At 39.3% G+C, this 26,517-nt stretch overlaps 1 protein-coding gene across 1 annotated transcript in view; it reads left to right on the forward strand.

Moving 5' to 3' along the window:
• The window catches only part of LOC147571276 (EF-hand calcium-binding domain-containing protein 13-like), a 155,482-nt gene that overhangs the window by 70,741 nt on the left and 58,224 nt on the right, over positions 1-26,517 (forward strand). Inside the window, 3 exon segments of the mRNA XM_086696466.1 lie at positions 20,432-20,575; positions 22,369-22,440; positions 25,919-26,062. Of these exon segments, the coding sequence (XP_086552592.1) occupies positions 20,432-20,575; positions 22,369-22,440; positions 25,919-26,062 (360 nt within the window).

Consider the following 26,517-nt stretch of genomic DNA (forward strand, 5'->3'; position numbering starts at 1 on the left):
AGCAGGCATTTTTAATCTATGCATTTTACACCTCTTCTGTATCTCTTCCTCTAGATTAAGCCGTATAGTTTCTCTGATTCTCTGTCCGCTCAATTTTTTTCCTCTTTCCCTGCCCCTGTCATTTCCCTCTTTCTATGGGATAAGGCTTCTTCCACCCCCTCCCCTTTTTAGTTTTTTCCAGGGTTACTTCAATGAACAAATCGAAGCACGCCTGGTGGAAGGTCCACACCACCAGTGCGAGTAGGGGTATAAAGCAACCAGAGTCACAACAACAGAGAGCATGCGACACACTCCAAAAACACCTCCTGAAGGGTCAGGCCCTGGATAGTATATGACCCCTTTTTAACACAGTAGTACTCACAGGGGCAGGACACATAACAAACTATTAAAACACGTAAAAGACAGAAAACTAGACAAAATGACTAGACAGAAGAATTCTCAAAAATTCTAGGAAGAAATGACAGCCAGAAAAATTGCTCAAAACAGATATAAACAATATATCTAAACAAGAATTTGGAATAATCGTCATAAGACTAGGAGCTGGGCTTGAAAAAAACTATAGAAGACAGCAGAGAATCTATTGCTGCAGAGATCAAGGACACAAGAGATAGTCATGATGAATTAAAAAATGCAGTAAATGAGATGCAAAATAAACTAGATGCAGAGACAGCAAGGATGAAGGAGCAGAGGGAAGAATAAGTGAAATAGAAGATAACATTATGGAAAATGATGAAGCTTAAAAAAGAGAGAGAGAGGAAAATATTAGACCATGAGGGGAGAATTAGAGACCTAAGTGATTCAATGAGATATAATAATATCTGTATCATAGGAGTTCCAGAAGGAGAAGAAAGAGAAAGGGGCAGAAGGTTTATTTCACCAAATTATAGTTGAGAGCTTCCCTAATCTGGGGAAGGAAGCAGACATCCAAGTCCAGGAGGCACAGAGAAATCCCTTCAGAATTAACAGAAACAGGTCAGCCCCAAGGCATATCATAGTGAAATTGGCAAAATACAAAGATAAAGAGAGAATTCTGAAAGCAGCTAGGGACAAATGGGCCTTAACCTACAAGGGCAGACACATAAGGGTAGTAGCAGACCTGTCCACTGAAACTTGGCAGGCCACAAGGGAGTAGCTGGAAATATTCAATGTGCTGAATAGGAAAAATATGCAGCCAGGAATCCTTTATCCATCAAGGCTGTCATTCAGAACGAAAGGAGAGATCAAGGCTTTTCCAGACAAACAAAAACTGAAGGAATTCATGACCACTAAACCAACCCTGCAGGCACTCTGTGAGTGGAATGCTGCAAAGACTACAAAGGCCCAGAGACATTGCCACAATCATGAAACCTACAGATAACACAATGACACTAAATCCATATCTTTCAGTCATAACTCTGAATGTAAATGGGCTAAATGCCTCACTCAAAAGGCATAGGGTATCAAAACGGATAAAAAACCAAGTTCCATCTATATGCTGTCTACAAGAGACTCATTTTAGACCTGAGGACACCTGAAAATTGGAAGTGAGGGGATGGAGAACCATATATCATGCTACTGGAAGTCAAAAGAGAGCTGGAATAGCCATACTTCTATCAGACAAACTAGATTTTAAAGTAAAGACGGTAGCAAATGATAAAGAAGGGCATTATTGTCATAATTAAGGGGTCTATCCATCAAGAAGAGATAACAATCGTAAATGTTTATGCCCCCAACTTGGTAGAACCCAAATTTATAAATTAATCACAAACATAAGCAATCTCACTGATAATAATACGGTAATTGTAGATGACTATTTTTTTTCAATATATGAAATTTATTGTCAACTTGGTTTCCATACAACACCCAGTGCTCATCCCAAAAGGTGCCCTCCTCAGTACCCATCACCCACCCTCCCCTCCCTCCCACCCCCCACCAACCCTCAGTTTGGTCTCAGTTTTTAAGAGTCTCTTAGGCTTTGGCTCTCTCCCACTCTAACCTCTTTTTTTTTTTTTTTTTTTTTTTTTTTCTCCTTCCCCTCCCCCATGGGTTTCTGTTAAGTTTCTTAGGATCCACGTAAGAGTGAAACCATATGGTATCTGTCTTTCTCTGTATGGCTTATTTCACTCAGCATCACACTCTCCAGTTCCATCCACGTTGCTACAAAAGGCCATATTTCATTTTTTCTCATTGTCACGTAGTATTCCATTGTGTATATAAACCACAATTTCTTTATCCATTCATCAGTTGATGGACATTTAGGCTCTTTCCATCATTTGGCTATTGTTGAGAGTGCTGCTATAAACATTGGGGTACAAGTGCCCCTATGCATCAGTACTCCTGTATCCCTTGGGTAAATTCCTAGCAGGTGCTATTGCTGGGTCATAGGGTAGGTCTATTTTTAATTTTTTGAGGAACATCCACACTGTTTTCCAGAGTGGCTGCACCAGTTTGCATTCCCACCAGCAGTGCAAGAGGGTTCCCGTTTCCCCACATCCTCTCCAGCATCTATAGTTTCCTGATTTGTTCATTTTGGCCACTCTGACTGGCGTGAGGTGATATCTGAGTGTGGTTTTGATTTGTATTTCCCTGATGAGGAGTGACGTTGAGCATCTTTGCATGTGCCTGTTGGCCACCCGGATGTCTTCTTTAGAGAAGTGTCTATTCATGTTTTCTGCCCATTTCTTCACTGGGTTATTTGTTTTTCGGGTGTGGAGTTTGGTGACCTCTTTATAGATTTTGGATACTAGCCCTTTGTCCAAATGATATGTCATTTGCAAATATATTTTCCCATTCCGTTGGTTGCCTTTTAGTTTTGTTGGTTGTTTCCTATGCTGTGCAGAAGCTTTTTGTCTTCATAAGGTCCCAGTAGTTCATTTTTGCTTTTAATTCCCTTGCCTTTGGGGATGTGTCGAGTAAGAGATTGCTACGACTGAGGTCAGAGAGGTCTTTTCCTGCTTTCTCCTCTAGGGTTTTGATGGTTTCCTGTCTCCCATTCAGGTCCTTTATCCATTTTGAGTTTATTTTTGTGAATGGTGTGAGAAAGTGGTCTAGTTTCATTCTTCTGCATGTTGCTGTCCAGTTCTCCCAGCACCATTTGTTAAAGAGACTGTCTTTTTTCCATTGGATGTTCTTTCCTGCTTTGTCAAAGATGAGTTGGCCATACGTTTGTGGGTCTAGTTCTGGGGTTTCTATTCTATTCCATTGGTCTATGTGTCTGTTTTTGTGCCAATACCATGCTGTCTTGATGATTATAGCTTTGTAGTAGAGGTTAAAGTCTGGGATTGTGATGCCTCCTGCTTTGGTCTTCTTCTTCAAAATTACTTTGGCTATTCGGGGCCTTTTGTGGTTCCATATGAATTTTAGGATTGCTTGTTCTAGTTTTGAGAAGAATGCTGGTGCAATTTTGATTGGGATTGCATTGAATGTGTAGATAGCTTTGGGTAGTATTGACATTTTGACAATATTTATTCTTCCAATCCATGAGCACGGGATGTTTTTCCATTTCTTTATATCTTCTTCAATTTCCTTCATAAGCTTTCTATAATTTTCAGCTTACAGATCTTTTACATCTTTAGTTAGATTTATCCCTAGGTATTTTATGCTTCTTGGTGCCATTGTGAATGGGATCAGTTTCTTTATTTGTCTTTCTGTTGCTTCATTATTAGTATATAAGAATGCAACTGATTTCTGTACATTGATTTTGTATCCTGCAACTTTGCTGAATTCATGTATCAGTTCTAGCAGACTTTTGGTGGAGTCTATCGGATTTTCCATGTATAATAACATGTCTTCTGCAAAAAGTAAAAGCTTAACTTCATCTTTGCCAATTTTGATGCCTTTGATTTCCTTTTGTTGTCTGATTGCTGATGCTAGAACTTCCAACACTGTGTTAAACAACAGCGGTGAGAGTGGGCATCCCTGTCGTGTTCCTGATCTCAGGGAAAAGGCTCTCAGTTTTTCCCCATTGAGGATGATGTTAGCTGTGGGCTTGTCATAAATAGCTTTGATGATGTTTAAGTATGTTCCTTCTATCCCAACTTTCTCGAGGGTTTTTATTAGGAAAGGATGCTGAATTTTGTCAAATGCCTTTTCTGCATCAATTGACAGGATCATATGGTTGTTATCTTTTCTTTTATTAATGTGATGTATCACATTGATTGATTTGCAAATGTTGAACCAGCCCTGCAGCCAGGAATGAATCCCACTTGATCATGGAGAATAATTCTTTGTAGAAGCTGTTGAATTCAATTTGCTAGTATCTTATTGAGAATTTTTGCATCCATATTCATCAGGGATATTGGCCTATAGTTCTCTTTTATTACTGGGTCTCTGTCTGGTTTAGGAATCAAAGTAATACTGGCTTCATAGAATGAGTCTGGAAGTTTTCCTTCCCTTTCTATTTTTTGGAATAGCTTGAGAAGGATAGGTATTATCTCTGCTTTAAACGTCTGGTAGAACTCCCCTGGGAAGCCATCTGGTCCTGGACTCTTATTTGTTGGGAGATTTTTGATAACTGATTCAATGTCGTCGCTGGTTATGGGTCTGTTCAAGCTTTCTATTTCCTCCTGATTGAGTTTTGGAAGTGTGTGGGTGTTTAGGAATTTGTCCATTTCTTCCAGGTTGTCCAGTTTGTTGGCATATAATTTTTCATAGTATTCCCTGATAATTGCTTGTATCTCTGAGGGATTGGTTGTAATAATTCCATTTTCATTCATGATTTTATCAGTTTGGGTCCTCTCCCTTTTCTTTTTGAGAAGCCTGGCTAGAAGTTTCTCAATTTTGTTTATTTTTTCAAAAAACCAACTCTTGGTTCATTGATCTGCTCTACAGTTTTTTAGATTCTGTATTGTTTATTTCTGCTCTGATCTTTATTATTTCTCTTCTTCTTCTGGGTTTAGGCTGTCATTGCTGTTCTGCTTCTATTTCCTTTAGGTGTGCTGTTAGATTTTGTATTTGGGATTTTTCTTAATTCTTGAGATAGGCCTGGATTCCAATGTATTTTCCTCTCAGGACTGCCTTCGCTGCGTCCCAAAGCGTTTGGATTGTTGTATTTTCATTTTCGCTTGTTTCCATATATTTTTTAATTTCTTCTCTAATTGCCTGGTTGACCCACACATTCTTTAGTAGGGTGTTCTTTAACCTCCATGCTTTTGGAGGTTTTCCAGACTTTTTCCTGTGGTTGATTTCAAGCTTCATAGCATTGTGGTCTGAAAGTATGCATGGTATGATCTCAATTCTTGTATACTTATGAAGGGCTGTTTTGTGACCCAGTATGTGATCTATCTTGGAGAATGTTCCATGTGCACTCGAGAAGAAAGTATATTCTGTTGCTTTGGGATGCAGAGCTCTAAATATATTGGTCAAGTCCATCTGATCCAATGTATCATTCAGGGCCCTTGTTTCTTTATTGACCGTGTGTCTAGATGATCTGTCCATTTCTGTAAGTGGGGTGTTAAAGTCCCCTGCAACTACCACATTCTTATCAATAAGGTTGCTTATGTTTGTGAGTAATTGTTGTATATATTTGGGGGTTCCCATATTTGGCGCATAGACATTTATAATTATTAGCTCTTCCTGATGGATAGACCCTGTAATTATTATATCATGCCCTTCTTCATCTCTTGTTACAGCCTTTATTTTTTTATTTATTTATTTTTTTTAATTTTTTTTTTTCAACGTTTATTTATTTTTGGGACAGAGAGAGACAGAGCATGAACGGGGGAGGAGCAGAGAGAGAGGGAGACACAGAATCGGAAACAGGCTCCAGGCTCTGAGCCGTCAGCCCAGAGCCCGACGCGGGGCTCGAACTCCCGGACCGCGAGATCGTGACCTGGCTGAAGTCGGACGCTTAACCGACTGCGCCACCCAGGCGCCCCTCTTGTTACAGCCTTTAATTTATTTTTTTTCTTTTTTTTTTTTGTTTTTTTTTTTTTTTAATTTTTTTTTTCAACGTTTTTTTTATTTATTTTTGGGACAGAGAGAGACAGAGCATGAACGGGGGAGGGGCAGAGAGAGAGGGAGACACAGAATCGGAAACAGGCTCCAGGCTCTGAGCCATCAGCCCAGAGCCCGACGCGGGGCTCGAACCCACGGACCGCGAGATCGTGACCTGGCTGAAGTCGGACGCTTAACCGACTGTGCCACCCAGGCGCCCCCAGCCTTTAATTTAAAGTCTAGTTTGTCTGATATAAGTATGGCTATTCCAGCTTTCTTTTGACTTCCAGTGGCATGATAAATACTTCTCCATCCCCTCACTCTCAATCTGAAGGTGTCCTCAGGTCTCAAATGAGTCTCTTGTAGAAAGCAAATAGATGGGTCTTGCTTTTTTATCCATTCTGATACCCTATGTCTTTTGGCGCATTTAGTCCATTTACATTCAGTCTTATTATAGAAAGATATGGGTTTAGAGTCATTGTGATGTCTGTAGGTTTCATGCTTGTAGCGATGTCTCTGGTACTTTGTCTCACAGGATCCCCCTTAGGATCTCTTGTAGGGGTGGTTTAGTGGTGACGAATTCCTTCAGTTTTTGTTTGTTTGGGAAGACCTTTATCTCTCCTTCTATTCTAAATGACAGACTTGCTGGATAAAGGATTCTCGGCTGCATATTTTTTCTGTTCATCACATTGAAGATCTCCTGCCATTCCTTTCTGGCCTGCCAAGTTTCAGAAGAGAGATCGGTCACGAGTCTTATAGGTCTCCCTCTATATGTTAGAGCACGTTTATCCCTCGCTGCTTTCAGAATTTTCTCTTTATCCTTGTATTTTGCCAGTTTCACGATGATATGTCATGTAGAAGATCGATTCAAGTTACGTCTGAAGGGACTTCTCTGTGCCTCTTGGATTTCAATGCCCTTTTCCTTCCCCAGATCAGGGAAGTTCTCAGCTATGATTTCTTCAAGTACACCTTCAGCACCTTTCCCTCTCTCTTCCTCCTCTGGAATACCAATTATGCGTAGATTATTTCTCTTTAGTGCATCACTTAGTTCTCTAGTTTTCTCCTCATACTCCTGGATTTTTTTTATCTTTTTCTCAGCTCTCTCTTTTTCCATAATTTTATCTTCTAGTGCACCTATTCTCTCCTCTGCCTCTTCAATCCGAGCCGTGGTTGTTTCCCTTTTATTTTGCAGCTTATTTATAGCATTTTTTAGCTCCTCCTGGCTGTTCCTTAGTCCCTTGATCTCTGTAGCAATAGATTCTCTGCTGTCCTCTATACTGTTTTCAAGCCCAGCAATTAATTTTATGACTATTATTGTATATTCACTTTCTGTTATATTGTTTAAATCCTTTTTGATCAGTTCATTAGCTGTTGTTATTTCCTGGAGATTCTTTTGAGGGGAATTCTTCCGTTTGGTCATTTTGGACAGTCCCTGGAGTGGTGCGGGACTGCAGGGCACTTCCCCTGTGCTGTCTCGAATAACTTGCGTTGGTGGGTGGGGCCGCAGTCAGACCTGATGTCTGCCCCCAGCCCACTGCTGGGGCCACAGTCAGACTGGTGTGTACCTTCTCTTCCCCTCTCCTAGGGGCAGGATTCACTGTGGGGTGGCGTGGCCCGTCTGGGCTACTTGCACACTGCCAGGCTTATGGTGCTGGGGATCTGGCGTATTAGCTGCGGTGGATCGGCAAGGTGCACAGGGGCAGGAGGGGCAGGCTTCGCTCGCTTATCCTTCTGTGATCAGCTTTGGGAGGGGCCCTGCGGCACCGGGAGGGAGTCAGATCCGCCTCCGGTGGGATGGATCTGCAGTAGCACAACGTTGGATGTTTGCGCAGTGCAAGCAAGTTCCCTGGCAGGAACTGGTTCCCTTTGGGATTTTGGCTGGGGGATGGGCAAGGGAGATGGCACTGGCGAGCGCCTTTGTTCCCCACCAAGCTGAGCTTTGTTGTCCGGGGCTCAACAACTCTCGCTCCCATTGTCCTCCAGCCTTCCCGCTCTCTGAGCAGAGCTGTTAACTTAACTTATAACCTTCCAGATGTTAAGTCCTGCTTGCCGTCCGAACACACTCCGTCCGGCCCCTCTGCTTTTGCAAGCCAGACTCGGGGCCTCTGCTTGGCCGACAGGCTGCCCCTCTGCCCCGACTCCCTCCCGCCAGTCTGTAGCATGCACCGCCTCTCCACCCTTCCTACCCTCTTCTGTGGTTCTCTCGTCTACGCTTGGCTCTGGAGAATCCGTTCTGCTAGTCTTCTGGCAGTTTTCTGGGTTATTTAGGCAGGTGTAGGTGGAATCTAAGTGATCAGCAGGATGCGGTGAGCCCAGCGTCCTCCTACGCCACCATCTTCCCTGTAGAGGACTTTCATACTCCACTTACAGTAATGGAGAGATGACCTAGGCAGAAAATTAATAAAGAAACAACGGTCTTGAATGATACACTGGACCAGATGGACTTGACAAATATATTCAGAACTTTTTATCCAAAGCAGCAGAATACACATTCTTCTCGAGTGCACATGGAACATTCTCCAAAATAGATCACATACTGGGTCACAAAGCAACCCTAAATAAATATAAAAGGATTGAGATCATACCATGCATATTTTCAGATCACAATGCTATGAAACTTGAAATCAACCACAAGACAAAATTTGGAAAGCCTCCTAATGCATGGAGGTTAAAGAACATCCTACTAAAGAATCAGTGGGTCAATTAGGCAGTTAAAGAAGAAATTTAAAAATATACGGAAGCAAATGAAAATGAAAATATAACATTCCCAACCCTTTGGGATGCAGCAAAGGCAGTCCTAAGAGGAAAATACACTGCAATCCAGGCCTATCTCAAGAAACAAGAAAAATCCCAAATACAGAATCTACCCTCACACCTAAAGGAACTAGAAGCAGAGCAGCAAAGAAACCCCAAAGCCAGCAGAAGAAGAGAAATAACAAAGATTAGAGCAGAACTAAACAATAGGGAATCCAAAAAAAAAACCCCAAAAAACAAAAAACACAGTAGAACAGATCAATTAATCTAAGAGGTGGCTTTTGGAAACAATACACAAAATTGATAAAACCCTAGCCAGACTTCTCAAAAAGAAAAGAGAGAGAACCCAAATAGATAAAATCACCGATGAAAGAGGAGAGATCACAACCAACACCACAGAAATACAATTATTAGAGAATACTGTGAAAAATTATATGCCAACAAACTGGACAATCTGTAAGAAATTGGACAAATTCCTAGACACCCACACACTACCAAAACTCAAACTGGAAGAAATAGAAAATTTGAACAGACCCACAACCAGTGAAGAAATTGAATCAGTTATCAAAAATATCCCAACAAATGAGTCCCAACAAATGGGCCAGATGGCTACCCAAGGGACTTCTACCAGACATTTAAAGCAGAGTTAGTACCTATTCTTCTCAAGCTGTTCCAAACAATAGAAATGGAAGGAAGGCTTCTGGACTAATTCTATGTAGCCAGCATTACCTTGATTCCCAAACCAGACAGAGACCCCACTAAAAAGGAGAATTACAGGCCAATATCCCCGATGAACATGGATGCAAAAATTCTCAACAAGATACTAGCAAATTGAATTCAACAGTATATTAAAAGAATTATTAACCATGATCAAGTGGGATTCATTCCTGGGCTGCAGGACTGGTTCAGTATTCGCAAATCAATCAATGTGGTATATCACATCGATAGAAGAAAGGATGAGAACAATATGATCCTGTCAGTAGGTGCAGAAAAAGCATCTGACAAAATACAGCATCATTGTGTAAAAACCCTCCAGAAAGTTGGGATAGAAGGAACATATCCTAACATCATCAAATCTACATATGAAAAGCCCAAGCTAATATCATCCTCAATGGGGAAAAACTGAGAGTTTACCCCCTGAGATCAGGAATACAACAGGGATGTCTACTCTCACCACTGTTGTTTAATATAGTGTGGGAAGTCCTAGCCTCAGCAATCAGACAAAAAAAGGAAATAAAAGGCATCCAAATTGGCAAAGAAGTCAAACTTTCATTTTTTGCAGATGACATGATACTCTACATGGAAAACTCAAAAGACTCCACCAAAAAACTTCTAGAACTGATACATGAATTCAGCAAAGTTGCAGGATATAAAACCTATGTACAGAAATTGGTTGCATTTCTATACAGCAAGAATGAAGCAATAGTAAGAGAAATCAAAGAATCGATCCCATTTACATTTGTATCAAGAACCATAAAATACCTAGGAATAAGTTTAACCAAAGAGGTAAAAGATCTGTATGCTAAAAACTGTAGAAAACTTATGAAAGAAATTGAAGAAGACACAAAGAATGGAAAGGCATTCCAGGCTCATGGATTGGAAGAAAAAATATTGTTAAAATGTGGATAGTACCCAAAGCAATCTACACATTCAGTGTAATCCCACTCAAAATTGCACCAGCATTCTTCTCAGAGCTAGAACAAACAATCTTTCAATTTGTAGGGAACCACACAAGACCCCGAATAGCCAAAGTAATGTTGAACAGGAAAACCAAAGTAGGAAGCATCACAATCCCAGACTTCAGCCTCTACTACAAAGCTGTAATCATCAAGACAGTATGGTATTGGCACAAAAATAGGCACATAGACCAGTGGAATAGAATACAGAACCCAGAACTGGACCCACAAATGTATGGCCAACTAATCTTTGATGAAGCAGGGAAGAGTATCCAAGGAAAAAAAGAAAGTCTCTTTAGCAAATGGTGCTGGAAGAACTGTACAGTAACATGCAGAAGAAGGAAACTGGACCACTCTCTCACACCATACACAAAAATAAACTCAAAGTGGACGAAGGGCCTAAATGTGAGACAGGAAACCATCAAAACCCTAGAGGGGAAAACAGTCAACAACCTCTTTGACCTCAGCCACAGCAACTTCTTACTTGATACGTCTCTGAAGGCAAGGGAGATAAAAGCAAAAATGAACTATTGGGACCTCATCAAGATAAAAAGTTTCTGCACAGCAAAGGAAACAATCAACAAAACTAAAAGGCAACTGATCGAATGGAAGAAGATATTTACAAATGACATGTCAGATAAAGGGCTAGTATCCAAAGTCTATAAAGAACTTACCAAGCTCAACACCCGACAAACAAACCAGTGAAGAAACGGACAGATGACGTGAGCAGACGCTTTTCCAAAGAAGACATCCAGATGGCCAGCAGACACATGAAAAGATGCTCAACATCGCTCATCATTAGGGAAATACAAATCAAAACCACACTGAGATACCACCTCACACAGGTCAGAGTGGCTAAAATTAACAACTCAGGAAACAACAGATGTTGGTGAGGATGTGGAGAAATGGGAGCCCTCTTGCACTTTTGGTGGGAGTGCAAACTGGTGCAGCCTCTCTGGAAAACAGTGTAGAGGTTCCTCAAGAAATTAAAAATAGGATTACCCTACAACCCAGCAATAGCACTACTAGGAATTTATCCAAAGGATACAGGAGTGCTGATTCATAGGGGCACATGTACCCCAATGTTTATAATAGCACTATCAACAATAGCCACATTATGGAAAGAGCCAATGTCCATCCACTGATGAATGGATAAAAAAGATGTGATACACACACACACACACACACACACACACACACACACACACACACACACAGACACATACCAGAATACTACCGGCAATGAGAAAGAATGAAATCTTGTCATTTGCAACAACATGGATGGAACTGGAGGGTATTATGTTAAGTGAAATAAGTCAGAGCAAGAGAGATATCATGTTTTCACTCATATGTAGAATTTGAGAAACTTAACCGAAGACCATGAGGGAAGGGAAGAGGAAAAAATAGTTTCAAACAAAGAGGGAGGAAGGCAAACCATAAGAGACTTCTGAATACAGAGAACAGACTGAGGATTGATGGGGAGACTGTGGGGGAGGGGAAAATGGGTGATGGGCATTGAGGAGGGTACTTGTTGGGATGAGTACTGGGTGTTGTATGTAAGCGATGAATCATGGGAATCTACTCTTAAAGCCAAGAGCACACTGTATGTTAGCTAACTTGACAATAAGTTATATTTTTAAAAAAAAGCATTCTGTCTCTCTCTCTCTCTCTCTGCCCCTCTCCCATATGCACACACTCTGTCTCTCAAAAAAAAAAAGGCAACTCATGGGGCGCCTCGGTGGCTCAGTCAGTTAAGCATCTGACTGTTGATCTCGGCTCAGGTCATGATTTCACAGTTTGTGAGCTCAAGCCCTGCATCAGGCTCCATGCAACGGTGAGAAGCCTGCTTGGGATTCCCTCTCTCTGCCCCTTCCACATGCTCTCTCTCTCTCTCTCTCACTCAAAATAAATGAATTAATTACAAAAAAAAAAAAAGCAACTCAGAGCTTATGTTCTCTACTTATGCGTTATACCATCTGACTGCCATGGCGTCAGCTCAGGCACACACACGATAATTCTTCCTCACTTCTGGCATCTGGTGATTTCCGTTTCTATTGAGCTTAGCATTCAGTTGTTTAGGCTGAAAAGTTAGGAGTCATTCTTGGTCTTTTTTTTTCCTTATGGCCCTAGCTCCACCACTTCCACTTCTCTGATTCAGTTCATCACCAAATATTATTTTTATTGATATTTTAACTCAGTATAGAGTGTGTTTTGCATTGGAAATTGAAGGGGAATCTGGCTATCGTCATTCTATATTGCCAGTTCTCTCCTTATAGGGGGCACCTGGGTGGCTCAGTCGGCTAAGCGTTCGACTTTGCCTCAGGTCATGATCATGCTGTTCATGAGCCCTGTGTCAGGCTCTGTGCTGTTTGAGCCGTTTGAGCCCTGTGTCAGGCTCTGTGCTGACAGCTCAGAGCCTGGAACCTGCTTCAGAGTCTGTGTCTCCCTCTTTCTCTCTGTCCCTCACCAGCTCATGCTCTGTCTCTCTCTCTCTCTCTCTCAAAAATAAACATTCAAAAATAAAAAATAAAAACACTCATTCATGGGGTGCTTTGGTGGCTCCGTTGGTTGAGCATCCAACTCTCGATTTTGGCTCGGGTCATGGTCTCACAGTTTTGTGGGTTCAAGCCCTATGTTGGCCTCTGTGCTGACTGACAGCATGGAGCCTGCTTGGGATTCTCTCTCTCTCACTGTCTCTCTGTCCCTTCCCTGCTCTCATTCTCTCTGTCTCTCTCAAAATAGAAATAAAATAAACTTAAAAAACCCCACTCATTCAGGTTTTTGACCTTGACATTCCACCTTAGCTTTTTACAAAAGTTAAATCTCACTTTGTTAACTCCATTTGCCAATTTTCTGTTTTCATCTTGTTTACCTCTAGTAGTTTTTTTTAACTCAAGTATAATTAACATACAGTATTACATTAGTTTCAGGTGTGCAGCATAATGATTCAACCATTATTATTTTTTTTTTATTAAAAAAATTTTTTTTCAACGTTTATTTATTTTTGGGACAGAGAGAGACAGAGCATGAACGGGGGAGGGGCAGAGAGAGAGGGAGACACAGAATCGGAAACAGGCTCCAGGCTCTGAGCCATCAGCCCAGAGCCCGACGCGGGGCTCGAACTCACGGACCGCGAGATCGTGACCTGGCTGAAGTCGGACGCTCAACCGACTGCGCCACCCAGGCGCCCCTACATGTTTATTTAAAAACCACATTAGGGGTGCCTGGGTGGCTCAGTCGGTTGAGCGTCCAACTTTGGCTCAGGTCATGATCTCGCGGTCTGTGAGTTCGAGCCCTGCGTCCGGCTCTGTGCTGACAGCTCAGAGCCTGGAGCCTGCTTCAGATTCTGGGTCTCCCTCTCTCTCTGCCCCTCCCCCACTCATGCTCTGTCTCTCTCTGTCTCAGAAATAAACATTAAAAAAAAATTTTTTTAAAAACCACATTAGTGGGTTTCAGGGACAGGCTAATCGTAATGTACACTGATCCTACTGTTTGTCTTGGAAATCCTTATGACTTTTTGAAGCAGCCCATTCCGTAATTTTTGGACAGCTGTAGAACGAGTCAATTGTTTCACATATTTGATGGAAATCCTGCCTTATAATTCCATTCCCAAACTTAACATTTGGACTCTTCCCCCTGTCAGTAGCCCTCCAGGGATGGGAGGAGAGCTCTTATATTTTCTTTCTTTTACGTTGAATCGTCTTTTCTCTGGACTCAGATTTCCCTTCAACCATTCCTCACATGGCCTATTTTTGAAACTTCTTACCAATGACTAATGACTAACTCATGGAACAACATAATATATTAAATTATACTTTCACATAAATTAGCTAATTTTAAAGGAATTTATTATATATTTCTCTTAATGAATTCTGAAAGATTATTTTTTTAGACATGTACTTTAGAAATGTGAAGAGGTTTTTGTTTGTTTGTTTGTTTTAAGGGGGGGGGGTGGTCAGTCATGGATTTCCTAGTTCAGATGTTTGATATTATCATGCTAAACATAATAGGCTTTGCTGATTCTCTAAATTGGGTAAAGTGAGCTGACAGGAGCAAGGGGTGTAGGGAAAGAAAGTAGAAAGGGAAGGATTGGAGTTTGGGAGCAGTTGTGACGAATGGAGGGTATTTTTTATGAAATGGTGAGCTCGTTAATAGAATGACTAGAGAAACTTTGGCATACTTTTTTGTTCATAAAGGAATAGCCCACGCAGAACCCGGAGTTTTAACAAAATAATCTTAAGAATAAAGATAAGGGACTATAGAAAACTATAGTGGAGAATGGATTGCTCTACCTTTTTAAATGGCCACATGTGGGTAGTGGCTGCCATTTTGGACAGTGCAAAACTGGAAGAATCCATCAGTTTTACTGTTATGTTCCAAAAATTTAGATCCGTGGACTGAATTACATGTTGCATGTATATTCTCTGTGTTTGTAGCATTGAATGACATCATCGGTACATTGGAATGTATGGAGGAAAGTGATCAGTCTGGCAAGGACAACTATGCAGATGTACTTGGAAACACCAATAGAATTTATTTCACTGATAATAGTTTTCAAGAAATGCTGGATGATTCCTTGCTCGACGGTGAGTTGATTGAGCAGATAACCAGTAACTTGTAATAAAAATTTCTTCTAAAATTTTATCCAAGGTTTTAAAATATTTTACCAAATACTTAATTAATTAAATCTTAATACTTAGTTCCTAAATCCTACTGTAAATGTATTGAAATGCAATTTACTACAGATCAGATTTAGAGATCTATCTTATATTCTATATTCACGGAGGTTTAGTTATTACAATATCAAATTCCTGGATGATCTCTTGGACTGCATTGTAAACTTGGTCTGAAAGTATTTATATATATTGTCATATGGCTTTAAAATGTTTCTTTCGGGGCGCCTGGGTGGCGCAGTCGTTTAAGCGTCCGACTTCAGCCAGGTCACGATCTCGCGGTCCGGGAGTTCGAGCCCCGCGTCGGGCTCTGGGCTGATGGCTCAGAGCCTGGAGCCTGTTTCCGATTCTGTGTCTCCCTCTCTCTCTGCCCCTCCCCCGTTCATGCTCTGTCTCTCTCTGTCCCAAAAATAAATAAACGTTGAAAAAAAAAATTAAAAAAAAAATAAAATGTTTCTTTCTAGAGTAATTTTATTTCAAAGTTAATCCCTTTCCTTTTATGAATTTTAGAGAGGTCCTAATAGTTGTCTAGCTTTCTTTTTCTTTTAGGTGAAAGGCTCTTTGAAAAATACAAGTTATTGTTGAACAATTAAACCGTTGGTCTATATAACATTCTGTGTAAGTGTTGATCTGGCTATTTGCTCTATTTACAAAGAATTTACCTGATCCATCCATATTCTTATCTGGGATATACCCAGATGGATTTTATCAATACTTGGAAAGCCATCTCCTGCCTTTAAATTTAACTTCAGCTAAAAAATGAGATCAGATCTGTGTCTCAGGGAAAAACTGGCAATATGCAAAGACAGTTTAGATTGTCAAAACTGATGGGGGAGGAGTGCTGGGATCTGGTGAGTAGAGGTGAGGGATGCTGCTAACCACCCTATAATGTAGAGGACAGCACTCCCCCACATAATTAGCTGGCCCCAAATGTAATTTTGCTCAGGTTGAGAAATTCTGTTTTAGAGTTATCTTGTAAAATTGCCAAACCTACTATTTTGAAAGTACTTTTTAATAGGTTAGTTATATTTTTTTTAATCCTGCTTAGATCACATTTTAAAAACTAATGTAAATATAATGTATCTTGATTCTAACCCCCTTTTGCTTCAAGGTAATACCTGTACTAGTTGTGAGTTATTCTAAACTGCTCTCTAACTGCAATGTGGTCCATCTATGCAAATGGACATATTTTGTTTCTGTCACTTGTCCCTCAAATAGATCTCTGTATCAATTTGCATTTTTGTAGAAAATGTATAGGATGAAGGGTATCACTGCACCTTGTCCTTAGGAAAAGCTCCAGAATTACATAGATAGATAGATAGATAGATAGATAGATAGATAGATAGACAGATAGATAGATAGATAGACAGACAGACAGACAGACAGACAGACAGGCAGGACTAAAGAAGGACAATTCAGACTAATAATTAAACATGTTATTGAATATATGAGCCTGGGGATTAAGCTGTTCTCTTAGGGATAAAGGAAGCATTTGTAACATTAGAATCTCAGCCACATTTAAGAAGCTTGGTGGAGCTTGACGAATCCATGGAGTCTAAGAAGTAAGAGGAAGATGAGTAGAGAACGTTATTCTGGAAGCTAGTGGAGGATTTTGAGAAGAAGGGAATGGTCAATGCTAAATGTTATTGAGAAATGAAGTATGTAATTTATCCATTGGTTTTCTTCCAAACTGGGTAAAATCATTATGCTGTTCCTTATGGCCTAATCTCTCTATTTAAATTTGCAGACTTTAGGAAAGAGGCTTTGTCTTCAAATCTGAAACTACCAACAGCAGATGGTAAGGACTTTATATATGTATACAAGAAAGCATTCCCTATGAAAGAGTTATTTTTTAGGATCATTGCCAGGTGCCAATGGATTCCTAGTCCATTCGTCCCACTCCAGCCAGAGTAATTGTTTTTTTTCAAAAAAGTAATCTGATTGTGTGATGTCCCCCTATTTTCAACTCTTTAAACATTTTCCATTGTTGTTAAAGATCAAAATCCTGCATGTCCTAGCTCTCTGGTATAATTTTGTACCATTACCCTTGCTTTCTGCATTTTCTTTCATTTCCTTCGAAATCCAACTACAAAGCTTTTGCGTATTTTGTTCCCTGGAATAGGTTTCCCTGACACTCTTTGCCTAGTTAATGTTTACTCATCTTTCAAATGAGTGATGGGGTGCCTGGGTGACTCAGTTGGTTAAGTGTCTCACTTTGGCTCAGGTCATGATGTCGTAGTCTGTGAGTTTGAGCTCTGTGCTGAGCTTCGTGCTGACAGCTCAGAGCATGGAGCCTGCTTCAGATTCTGTGTCTCCTTCTCTGTCTCAAAAATAGACATTAAAAAAAAAAATTGAATGAATGTCAATTTCCTCTAGGGAGCCTGTCATTATCTGGTAGTCGAGGTCAGCTTCTTTTATTATAAGCTTTCATTAAACTATGTCTTTTTCATAGCATTTACTTCATACTATAAATACCCATTAATATTTTTTTAAATGACACTAGAAATGCTCAATATATTTTAGCTTATAAAGTGACAAAAGTAGGAGCATCTGACTGGTTCAGTTGGTAGAACATGCAACTCTTGACCTCAGGGTCATGAGTTCAAGCCCCATGTTGGGTGTAGAGCTTACTTAGGAAAAAAAGTAGCAAAAATATTAGAGAACTTTGAATTATCTTAATTCATTAAGACCAAAATAATATAATTTCTCATTAAATTTTTTTATTTGAGTACGGTGGACACACAATGTTATATTCGTTTCAGGTGTAGTGATTATACATTTTGCTATGCTCACCACAAACATAGCCATTTGTCACCATACAACAATATTACAGTATCACTGACTATATTCCCTTTCCTGTGCCTTTTATTCCCATGACATAGTCATTACATTCCTGGAAACCCGTATCTCCTACTCCCCTTTACCCATTTTACCCATTATCCCCCCTTCTCTCTGGCCACCATCAGTTTGTTCCTGTATTTTTAGGTCTGATTTTGCTTTTCTTTTTTTTTTATTTGTTTTTTAGATTCCACCTATGAGTGCAATCATATGGTGTTTGTCTTTCTCAGTCTGACATATTTCACTTAGTATAATACCCTCTAGGTCCATCCATGTTGTTGCAAATGGCAAAAAAACAATCTCATTCTTTTCCATGGTTGTGTCAAATTCCATAATATACCACCTCTTTATTCATTCACCTATTGATAGATAGTTGAGATACTTCCATATCATGGCTATTGTAAATAATGCTGCAATAAACATATAGGGGTGCATATACCTTTTTGAATTAGTGTTTTTGTTCTCTTTGGGTAAATACCCAGTAGTGGAATTGTTGGGTCAAATAGTATTTCTGTTTTTACTTTTTGAGGAACCTCCATACTGTTTCCACATCAGCCGTACCAATTTACATTCCACCAACATTGCACAAGGGCTGCTTTTTCTCCACGTCCTCGCCAGCACTTGTTACTTCTTATGTTTTTGATTTTAGTCATTCTGACATGTGTAAGGTGATATCTCATTGTTGTTGTGATTTGCATTTCCCTGAGATTGGTGATGAATATCTTTTCGTGTGTCTGTTGGCCATCTGTATGTCTTCTTCAGAAAAAGGTCTATTTAGGTCTTCTGCCCATGTTAAAATCTGGTTGTTTTCTAGTCATATTTTTGATTATTTGGTTAATGATTCTTTTTCTTACGTGCCTGGAAGCATCATTGGGCCAAGAACCATGTTTCCATTTTGCCAGAAGTCCTAGCATTGTTTCTCCAGATCCTAGCACAATTTTGGCTTTCAGAAGCCCCTTATTAATAGCTAATTTAATAGCTAATATTATATGATATTTACTGTGCTAGGCATTGTTTCAAATCTTTTATATTATTGACTTATATAATTGTGAATATTTATGGAATTAAAGAATGACAATAAATCTGTCTTCTTATCTCATTAGCCTCATCTCTCATCACTTCTGCATTTGTATTTATTCTGTAGCCATATTACTTATTATAATTTAAATTGGTTCCATATCTTCCATGTGCTTTTGGTTCCATATATTTGCATGTGCTGTTTCCTTTCTGTATATTTTCTGTCAAACAAATTCACATTTTCCCCCCAAACTCAGCTCAAACATCACTCCTCAACCCATAAGACTTTTCAGAGTTATAGGTTAGGTGAACTGTCTCAGTGCTTTATATCTGAGTGCTCAGTGCTCATATCTGGCACACATTTTTCTCATAGTACCAACTATATAATGTATTATAATTTTATTTATAGACAAGACAAATTCTAAAGTCCCTGTCTTCAAGGAATTTAAAGGAAACTCTTTAAGAGGGCTGAAATTTTCATTGTTGGTTTTAGTAGCTATAAAATAAATGTTAGTAAAAATGAATATAGGTCTAAAATGGTATTATGGTATTCTTTCCAACTGAAGGTTTAGATCTGTTAGTATAATGCAACGATTTTCGGACTATGGAAACATACACGACAACTTCATTTTGGGGTTGAGAGAGAAATGGGGTGAGAAATGGTATTGACAAAAAATTGAAACTCCCAGTAATGATCATGTTTTATATTTTAAATTGGTGTGGTATCAACAGGACTACATTTGGTTGCATGGGTTGTGCTTGCACAGAGATGCCTGGTTGAAAGGGTACAAGTAGAGACTGAAATGCATTCTACATTCCACTGTGCTCTCCAGGCTGGGACCACCAATGCTAGATTGCAGCTACCTAGAGGAAGGTATGCCTCTTTGTAATTGATACATAGAGAGGGGTGCCTTTTTTCAATTCACACAAAAGCACAATATAGACTGGTAGTGGCCCTGGAGATCAAGAGCTTTAATCTCAAATTTTAGCTTTTTTTTTTTTTTTTTTTTTGGTTTATTTCATCAGTTGATAGAAGTCTTTAGATCTACATGTACAGGACGTTACTATTATTTAAGAAAGGGTCACAGCTTATTCAGTATTTAATGGATGAATGGATTCAGATAACCCATCAAATTCTGCATATAATTTTTTGGTTTAATTTTTCTTTTCTTAAATGTTTAGTTTTAAGAGAGAGAGAGAGAGAGAACAAGTGGAAGAGGGGCAGAGAGAGAGACACAGAATCTGAAGCAGGCTCTAGGCTCTGAGTTTTTAGCCCAGAGCCCAATGCGGGGCTTAAACCCAGGAACCATGCGATCATGACCTGAGCTGAAGTTGGATGGCTAACCGACTGAGCCACCTAGGCGCCCTTAATTTTTTTAAATGCTGCTTGAAATAAATAGGTTGTCAGTTACAAGTAGAAAATACTTTGCTTTTTTTCTGCAGAGATTTTAGTTAAATATATATACTTAAATTGAGAGTTCACCTATAGTGGACTCTGGACAAACTATTTTGCATTTTTTAAAATAATAGTATCTTATATATATTTATTTATCTTTGTAGCATTTAAAGAAGCTGCTTGTATCTTGACAAGTGTTGATAATGGCAAGATTGGCATACGTAACTTGGAGCATGCCCTGAAAAGTTTGAATGTTAATTTAGCTGCGGAGGACGGCAGTGAAGCCCTTAAATATTGTGACATCAGTGGTGAGCATTTTTTTGGCTTGAGATTCTGCTCATTTTTCCCTGTTTATAGGAACCAGTTTTAGAGTGTTTTATATGGAGGTAAAATGCTAAAGGCAGTCGCGATGAGGCTTAGGTTGATATAAATTAGAGCCAAAATAGTCTGCTAATTTATTTACTGACCATATCTATCTGTTCATACTCTACATATGCTAATTTAGATAATTAGCATTCATTTCTTGTAAGCATGGGTGGGAAAATACCATTATGTAATAAAACAAAGACATGACATCAGCAGCTTCATTTTGATCTGCAGTCTTTCTTCAGAGGAGACCCACTTTCACCTTTTATTTTGCTTGTCCCATTCTGCTTTTTTAACCAAAGGAAATACCCAAAGTTTCATTACATCTCAGAAGAATAATTATTTAGTCTTGATCATTGTTTCCAAGTGGTCACATATTTATCTTTGTTTTCCATCTTTGACTTCATGTATTGTGTACTTGATCTCCTTTCCTATTTACATCCACTCTTAAGTGTCAAATCGTGTGGGAATACTTCTAGAAGCTGGTGAGTTTTACCAGTTTTAGGTGGCTTTTTATTTGGGGTTTATCTTAACCAGCTTGTTTTTTCTATGGGAATCCCATGAGCATGTCTTAGGTTTAAGAGTACCTCCCCAGCATTGTTTGGTTATTGCTTTTGCCATAGATTATTATTGACCTCAATCAATTTTTATGTTTTGACCTGGGGTTTTTCATATCATGGGAGTGGTATAAATTTAGGCCCTAAGCCCACATGAGATGCAGGAGATTTTTCACAGGTGATCTTTTTTACCCACTGCCTCTCAAAATTGGGAAGATTTAGGTCACCTTGGTGTTTACATGGGCCAGTGAATATAATATTTTAATCTCCCTTTCACTGGATTGAAATTCTTTAAGCATCCCAGTTTCATTTGGTATCTAAATTCAAACTCTCTGTGTAGCAGGACCCAAGTTTTCTTTTATGAATATGCATGAACATTTAAATCAAGCACCTTGCTGCTTTTGGATCTAATATGTATCCCCAAATAGCTGTAGGCTTAGTATTCACTTGGTTTTCCCCTCTGGATCTCTGTGCCCACTTAACGTTTTATTATTTCCTTTTCATACAACTTGATAATGCATTTATAGAATAAAATATTTCATACAGCATCTTTAGGAATTTGTAATCGTTCCTGTGCTACCCAGCTTGCCATTTTGTTATAAGTTAAAGTCTTTTCAATGTAGTTATAGCCCTATATTTTCTGCTGTGGTTACATTACTGCATTTTATTTCCTGTGTGTGTGTGTGTGTGTGTGTGTGTGTGTGTGTGTGTGTCCCAATAGTTAACATTGTCACCTCTGGCCTTAGACTGCCTTAGTTCAAATACAGCCTCGAGCACTTTCTGGCTCTTGTGACCTAGACAAGTTATTTAATTTCTCTTTGCTTTCATCTTTTAAGGATAGGCATATCAAGCATGTTATAGAATTCTTGTGCATATTTTAGTTAATAAATGTGAAGCATCATAAAAGGATACTTAGTATATATACATAAGGAACTCAAAGTTATTTTAAGTTCTTACTTTTGAGTAAGAAGTCAAAAAAAGTGAACTATTAATATCATTAACTGATCAATGGGTGTGGTTCCTGAAAGTATGAAAAATTACATTGAAATAGTTTCAGCCATTTGAGAGAGAAATGAGGTAGAATGAGATTTTAGGTATTGTTAGTCAGAGCCTTTATTTTGTGTACCGATTGAGTATCAGGGTTTTAATGACAATATGCTTGATTTTGATATTTCCAGATGATAATGAGGTGAATTTAAAAGATTTCTTTGAAAGAATTAAAGGAAGTCCACCTTTCAAAGAGTCCATAGGTAAGTGAATACTTCCAGTTTAAAGAAGTGACTGTAAAATAAAGATAATGAAATCACATTTAAAAAAAATCACTAAATGGATTTCAAGTGTTTAATTTGTAGTGTCTATAGTTTCAAAAAGGATTTCAAGCAGCTTATGTGATATAAAAAAAAAACAAGTGAAAATGGGGCAAAGTTAGTTATAAAGGAGGGAAAAGAAATAAAACAGCGTTGAAGAAGATACACAGTAAATACCTTTGCTGTTAATATAAAGTCCTTCCTCAAGAGGAGATAAATTTTTCTTCACTCAAGGGGTTCTGGATCTATGAATTAAATCAGGTGTGGAAATTGGGTGAGGGACCACTACTACCCTCTGTGCTGTCTCAAGTCAGGCCTTTGGAGTTTTCAGGTTTACCCAAATGGACTGGCCATTGATTTCACTTATAGAAATCTTAGCTTCATCTAGCTAGTTTCTTTAAATGCTTGGGCCATTAATCCCTGTATCATTCTTACTACCATGTCATTTCTGTGGCCTAACCACATCGTTTTGCCCCTGCTGCATAAAGACAAGTGCTTGGTCTTTGTCCCCAAAGTTCCTCTCGTGCTCCTTGGAATTAGGGAAACCATTTCAACACCAGCATCTTTCCCTAAACCCCCATGTCTACAGAGAACACCTACCGAAGAACCCTCCACAAATGCAGACACCCCTGCCAACAATGGATTTCTAAATGCCTTGGGGAAACAAATGTCTTTTTTTCTTCACGTTTGAATATCTCTAAAATTAGAACACCTTTATAATCAATGGCATTATTTATCAAATGTACATTTTTACTGAGATATAAATCACATACCATAAAATCTCATCCTTTTAAGGTGTTCAATTCAGTGGTTTTTGGTATATCCACAAAGTTGTGCAACCTTCACACTCTAATTCTGGGACATTTTCATCACGTCAAAAAAAACCCCTGTACCCTGTAGTGCTTATTTCCCCGCTCTCCCCAGCCACTGACAACCACTAGTCTGCTTTCTATCTGTGTTGATGTTTGAACATCATATAACTAGAATCGTTATTCTAGTTATTCATATAACTAGAATACGTGGCTTTTTGTGTCTGGCTTCTTTCATTTGGCATACTGGTTTTTTTTTTTTGTTTTTTTTTTTAATTTTTAATGTTTATTTTTGAGAGAGAGAGAGAGCGGGGGAGGGACAGAGAGAGAGGGAGACACAGAATCCGAAGCAGGCTCCACGCTCTGAGCTGTCAGCACAATGTGGGGCTCGAACCCACGAAACCATGAGATCATGACCTGAGCTGAAGTCGGCCGCTCAACCGACTGAGCCACCCAGGCGCCCCAGCATACTGTTTTTAAGGTTCACCTGTATCATAACATAAATGAGTACTTTATTCCTTTTCGTGGTAGAATAATATTCTGTGGTTATACCACATTTTCTTTGGCCAGTTATCAGTTCATAGACATTCGGGTTGTTTCCCTTTTTTGGCCACTAAGAATAATGCTGCTATGAACATGTGTACATTTTTTTGAGTACAGGTTTTTGTGTGGACGTACATTTACATGTCTCTCAGGTACCTACCTGGGAATGGAACTGCTGGGTCACGTGGTAACTTTACATTCAACTTGAGGAGCTGCTGGAACGTTTTCCAAAGCAGCTGCCCCATTTTACATTCCCAACAGCATTGTACATTTCTTTAAATCCTTGTCAGTACTTGTTACATTGTCCGTCTTTTTTATTCTAGCCTAGTCTCACAAGTATCTCACCGTGGTTTTGTTTTGCATTTCCCTGATGGCTAATAACTTTGAACATCTTTACATGTGTTTACTGGCCATTTAGAGATATGTATCCCTTGCTTATCTTAAAATCGGGTTATTTGTCAAGTTGCTAGGGTTCTTATATCCTGGATACTGTAGCTTTATCAGATAGATGATTTGCAAATCTTTTCTCCAATTTTATGGGTCTTTTCTCTTTCTTGGTGGTGTCCTTTGAAGCACAAACGTTTTTAAATTGGGTGAAATCCAGTTTATATTTTCTTTTGTCACTTCTTTTGATATCATGTCTAAACATAATCCAAGATCATTAAGATTTATACTAATGTTTTCTTCTAAGAATTTTATAGTTTTAGCCTTTTAATTTCAATCTTTGATTCATTTTGAGTTAATGTCTGTATGTGGTGTGAGATGGGAGTCCACTCTAATTCTTTTGCATGCAGATAGCCAGTTACCCCAGCATCGTTTGTTGACAAGATCATTCTTTTCCCCCTTAAATAAATGGTTTTGCCATCCTTGTAAAAAATCAATTGATCAGAAATGTATGGATTTATTTCTAGACTTCCAGTTCCATTCCACTGATTTTTATTTATTCTTATGCCACATGGTCTTAATCACTATAGCTTTGTAGTAAAGTAATAACCTAAACAGTAATTTTCAACCAGAGCAGGGCATCAAATTTACCGATAAAGCTTGAGTTACCTGGTTCTACTTCTGACTATGATGGAGTAGCTTATGTGAAACCAACCCTCCTGCTGAGAACAACTAGTAAAATGTGGACTAAATTAAACAGCATCAACAACCACAACTGTTTGAAGGCATTGGAAAGTGACCAAGGCTGTCAACATTTGTGGGGCTATAAGATAAATATAAAGAGCACGACTTACAGAAACAGCACCTTCTTCTTCTTATTTTGTCTCTGTAACATAACTTTAAGTGAAATAAGGCAATAAAGTTTTGATGTAAACTTCTTTGTAATGCTTCACAATTATTTCAGGGTCCACATATGAAGTATTATGTAGCTGTAGGCATAATGGTTGACCAGTTACATATGTCTACCTGAAAGGCACAGTAGTTAAGAGCATGGGCTTTGGAAATATCGTGCCTGGATTTGAATCCTGGCCCTGTCACTTAATACCAGTATATTCTTCAGTAAATCACTTAATCTCACAAACCTCGGGGCGCCTGGGTGTCTCAGTCGGTTAAGCGCCCAACTTCAGCTCAGGTCATGATTTCGCGGTTAGTGAGTTTGAGCCCCACGTTGGAGTCTCTGCTGACAGCTCAGAACCCGGAGCCTGCTTCAGATTCTGCATCTTTGTCTCTCTCTGACCCTTCCCTGCTCATGGTCTGTCTGTCTGTCTCTCTGTCTGTCTGTCTGTCTCTCTCTCTCTCTCAAAAATAAATAAACATTAAAAAAAATTTTTTAACTCTCACTAACCTCAATTCCTTCATCTGAAAAATGGGGATAATAATGCCTATCTTGGAATTATTACAGGTAATAATAGACTTAAATAGGTAAAGTAGAAGTACTCAGAAGAGTCTCCAGCACTTAGTGTTCAGTAACTGCTAGCTATTATAATACACAATGGTTTTTAAAACTACTAGTAATTTCATGTAAACTTCTTTTATGCAACTCAAGCCCATTAAGTGAAAGTGAACAGTGTACTCTTATTTCTGCTGTTGAAGCATGTTTTTGCTCTTTTTTTTTTTTTTCTCAGTTACACGGCTACTCTTCGTTACTGTTCAAATTCTCCAGAATGATCTGATTGATGTCTCTGACCTCAAGGCATTATTGATGAACAATGACTTTCATGCAGCTAATGTTTTACTTGATGAAGTATTAAGACATGGACCTGAACACGGTTAGTAGTCTGAATGCATCTAGTTGTAAAGGCCATCATCTACCAGTGGGGATGGGAGATGTATGGATGGGGTATACAGCAATGGAGGGCACCCTGGGGCGGGGGGGCTGCAGTGAGATGACTGGTGAGCACCGGTGCCACCATAGTGTGCCAAGCCTGAGCTCTGTGAGACTGAACAGATGGGGGAGTCTGGGCCTACTTTATCCCTGTGGGTGGTGGTACTTGGGAGATGAGGTCACTTTGCGAACTGACTGGCGCGGGCAGTATTCAGTCAGAATGCCATGCACAGAGTACAACAGAGTCCGTGAGGCCCTTTGCCACGTGTTAACCCTTTGGAAGGGAAACTATGGAAACTATGCTGATATCCAGGAATACCTCAGGGGGTGTTGCCTGTGGCATTGGCTCAGGGAAGCAGATGTTTATAAATGTAGAAAATAACTGCGTTATTTTAATGA

Source organism: Puma concolor, unplaced genomic scaffold (assembly GCF_028749965.1).
Source record: "Puma concolor isolate L17-30 unplaced genomic scaffold, mPumCon1.1.hap2 unalloc_scaffold_34, whole genome shotgun sequence".
NCBI lineage: Eukaryota > Metazoa > Chordata > Mammalia > Carnivora > Felidae > Puma > Puma concolor.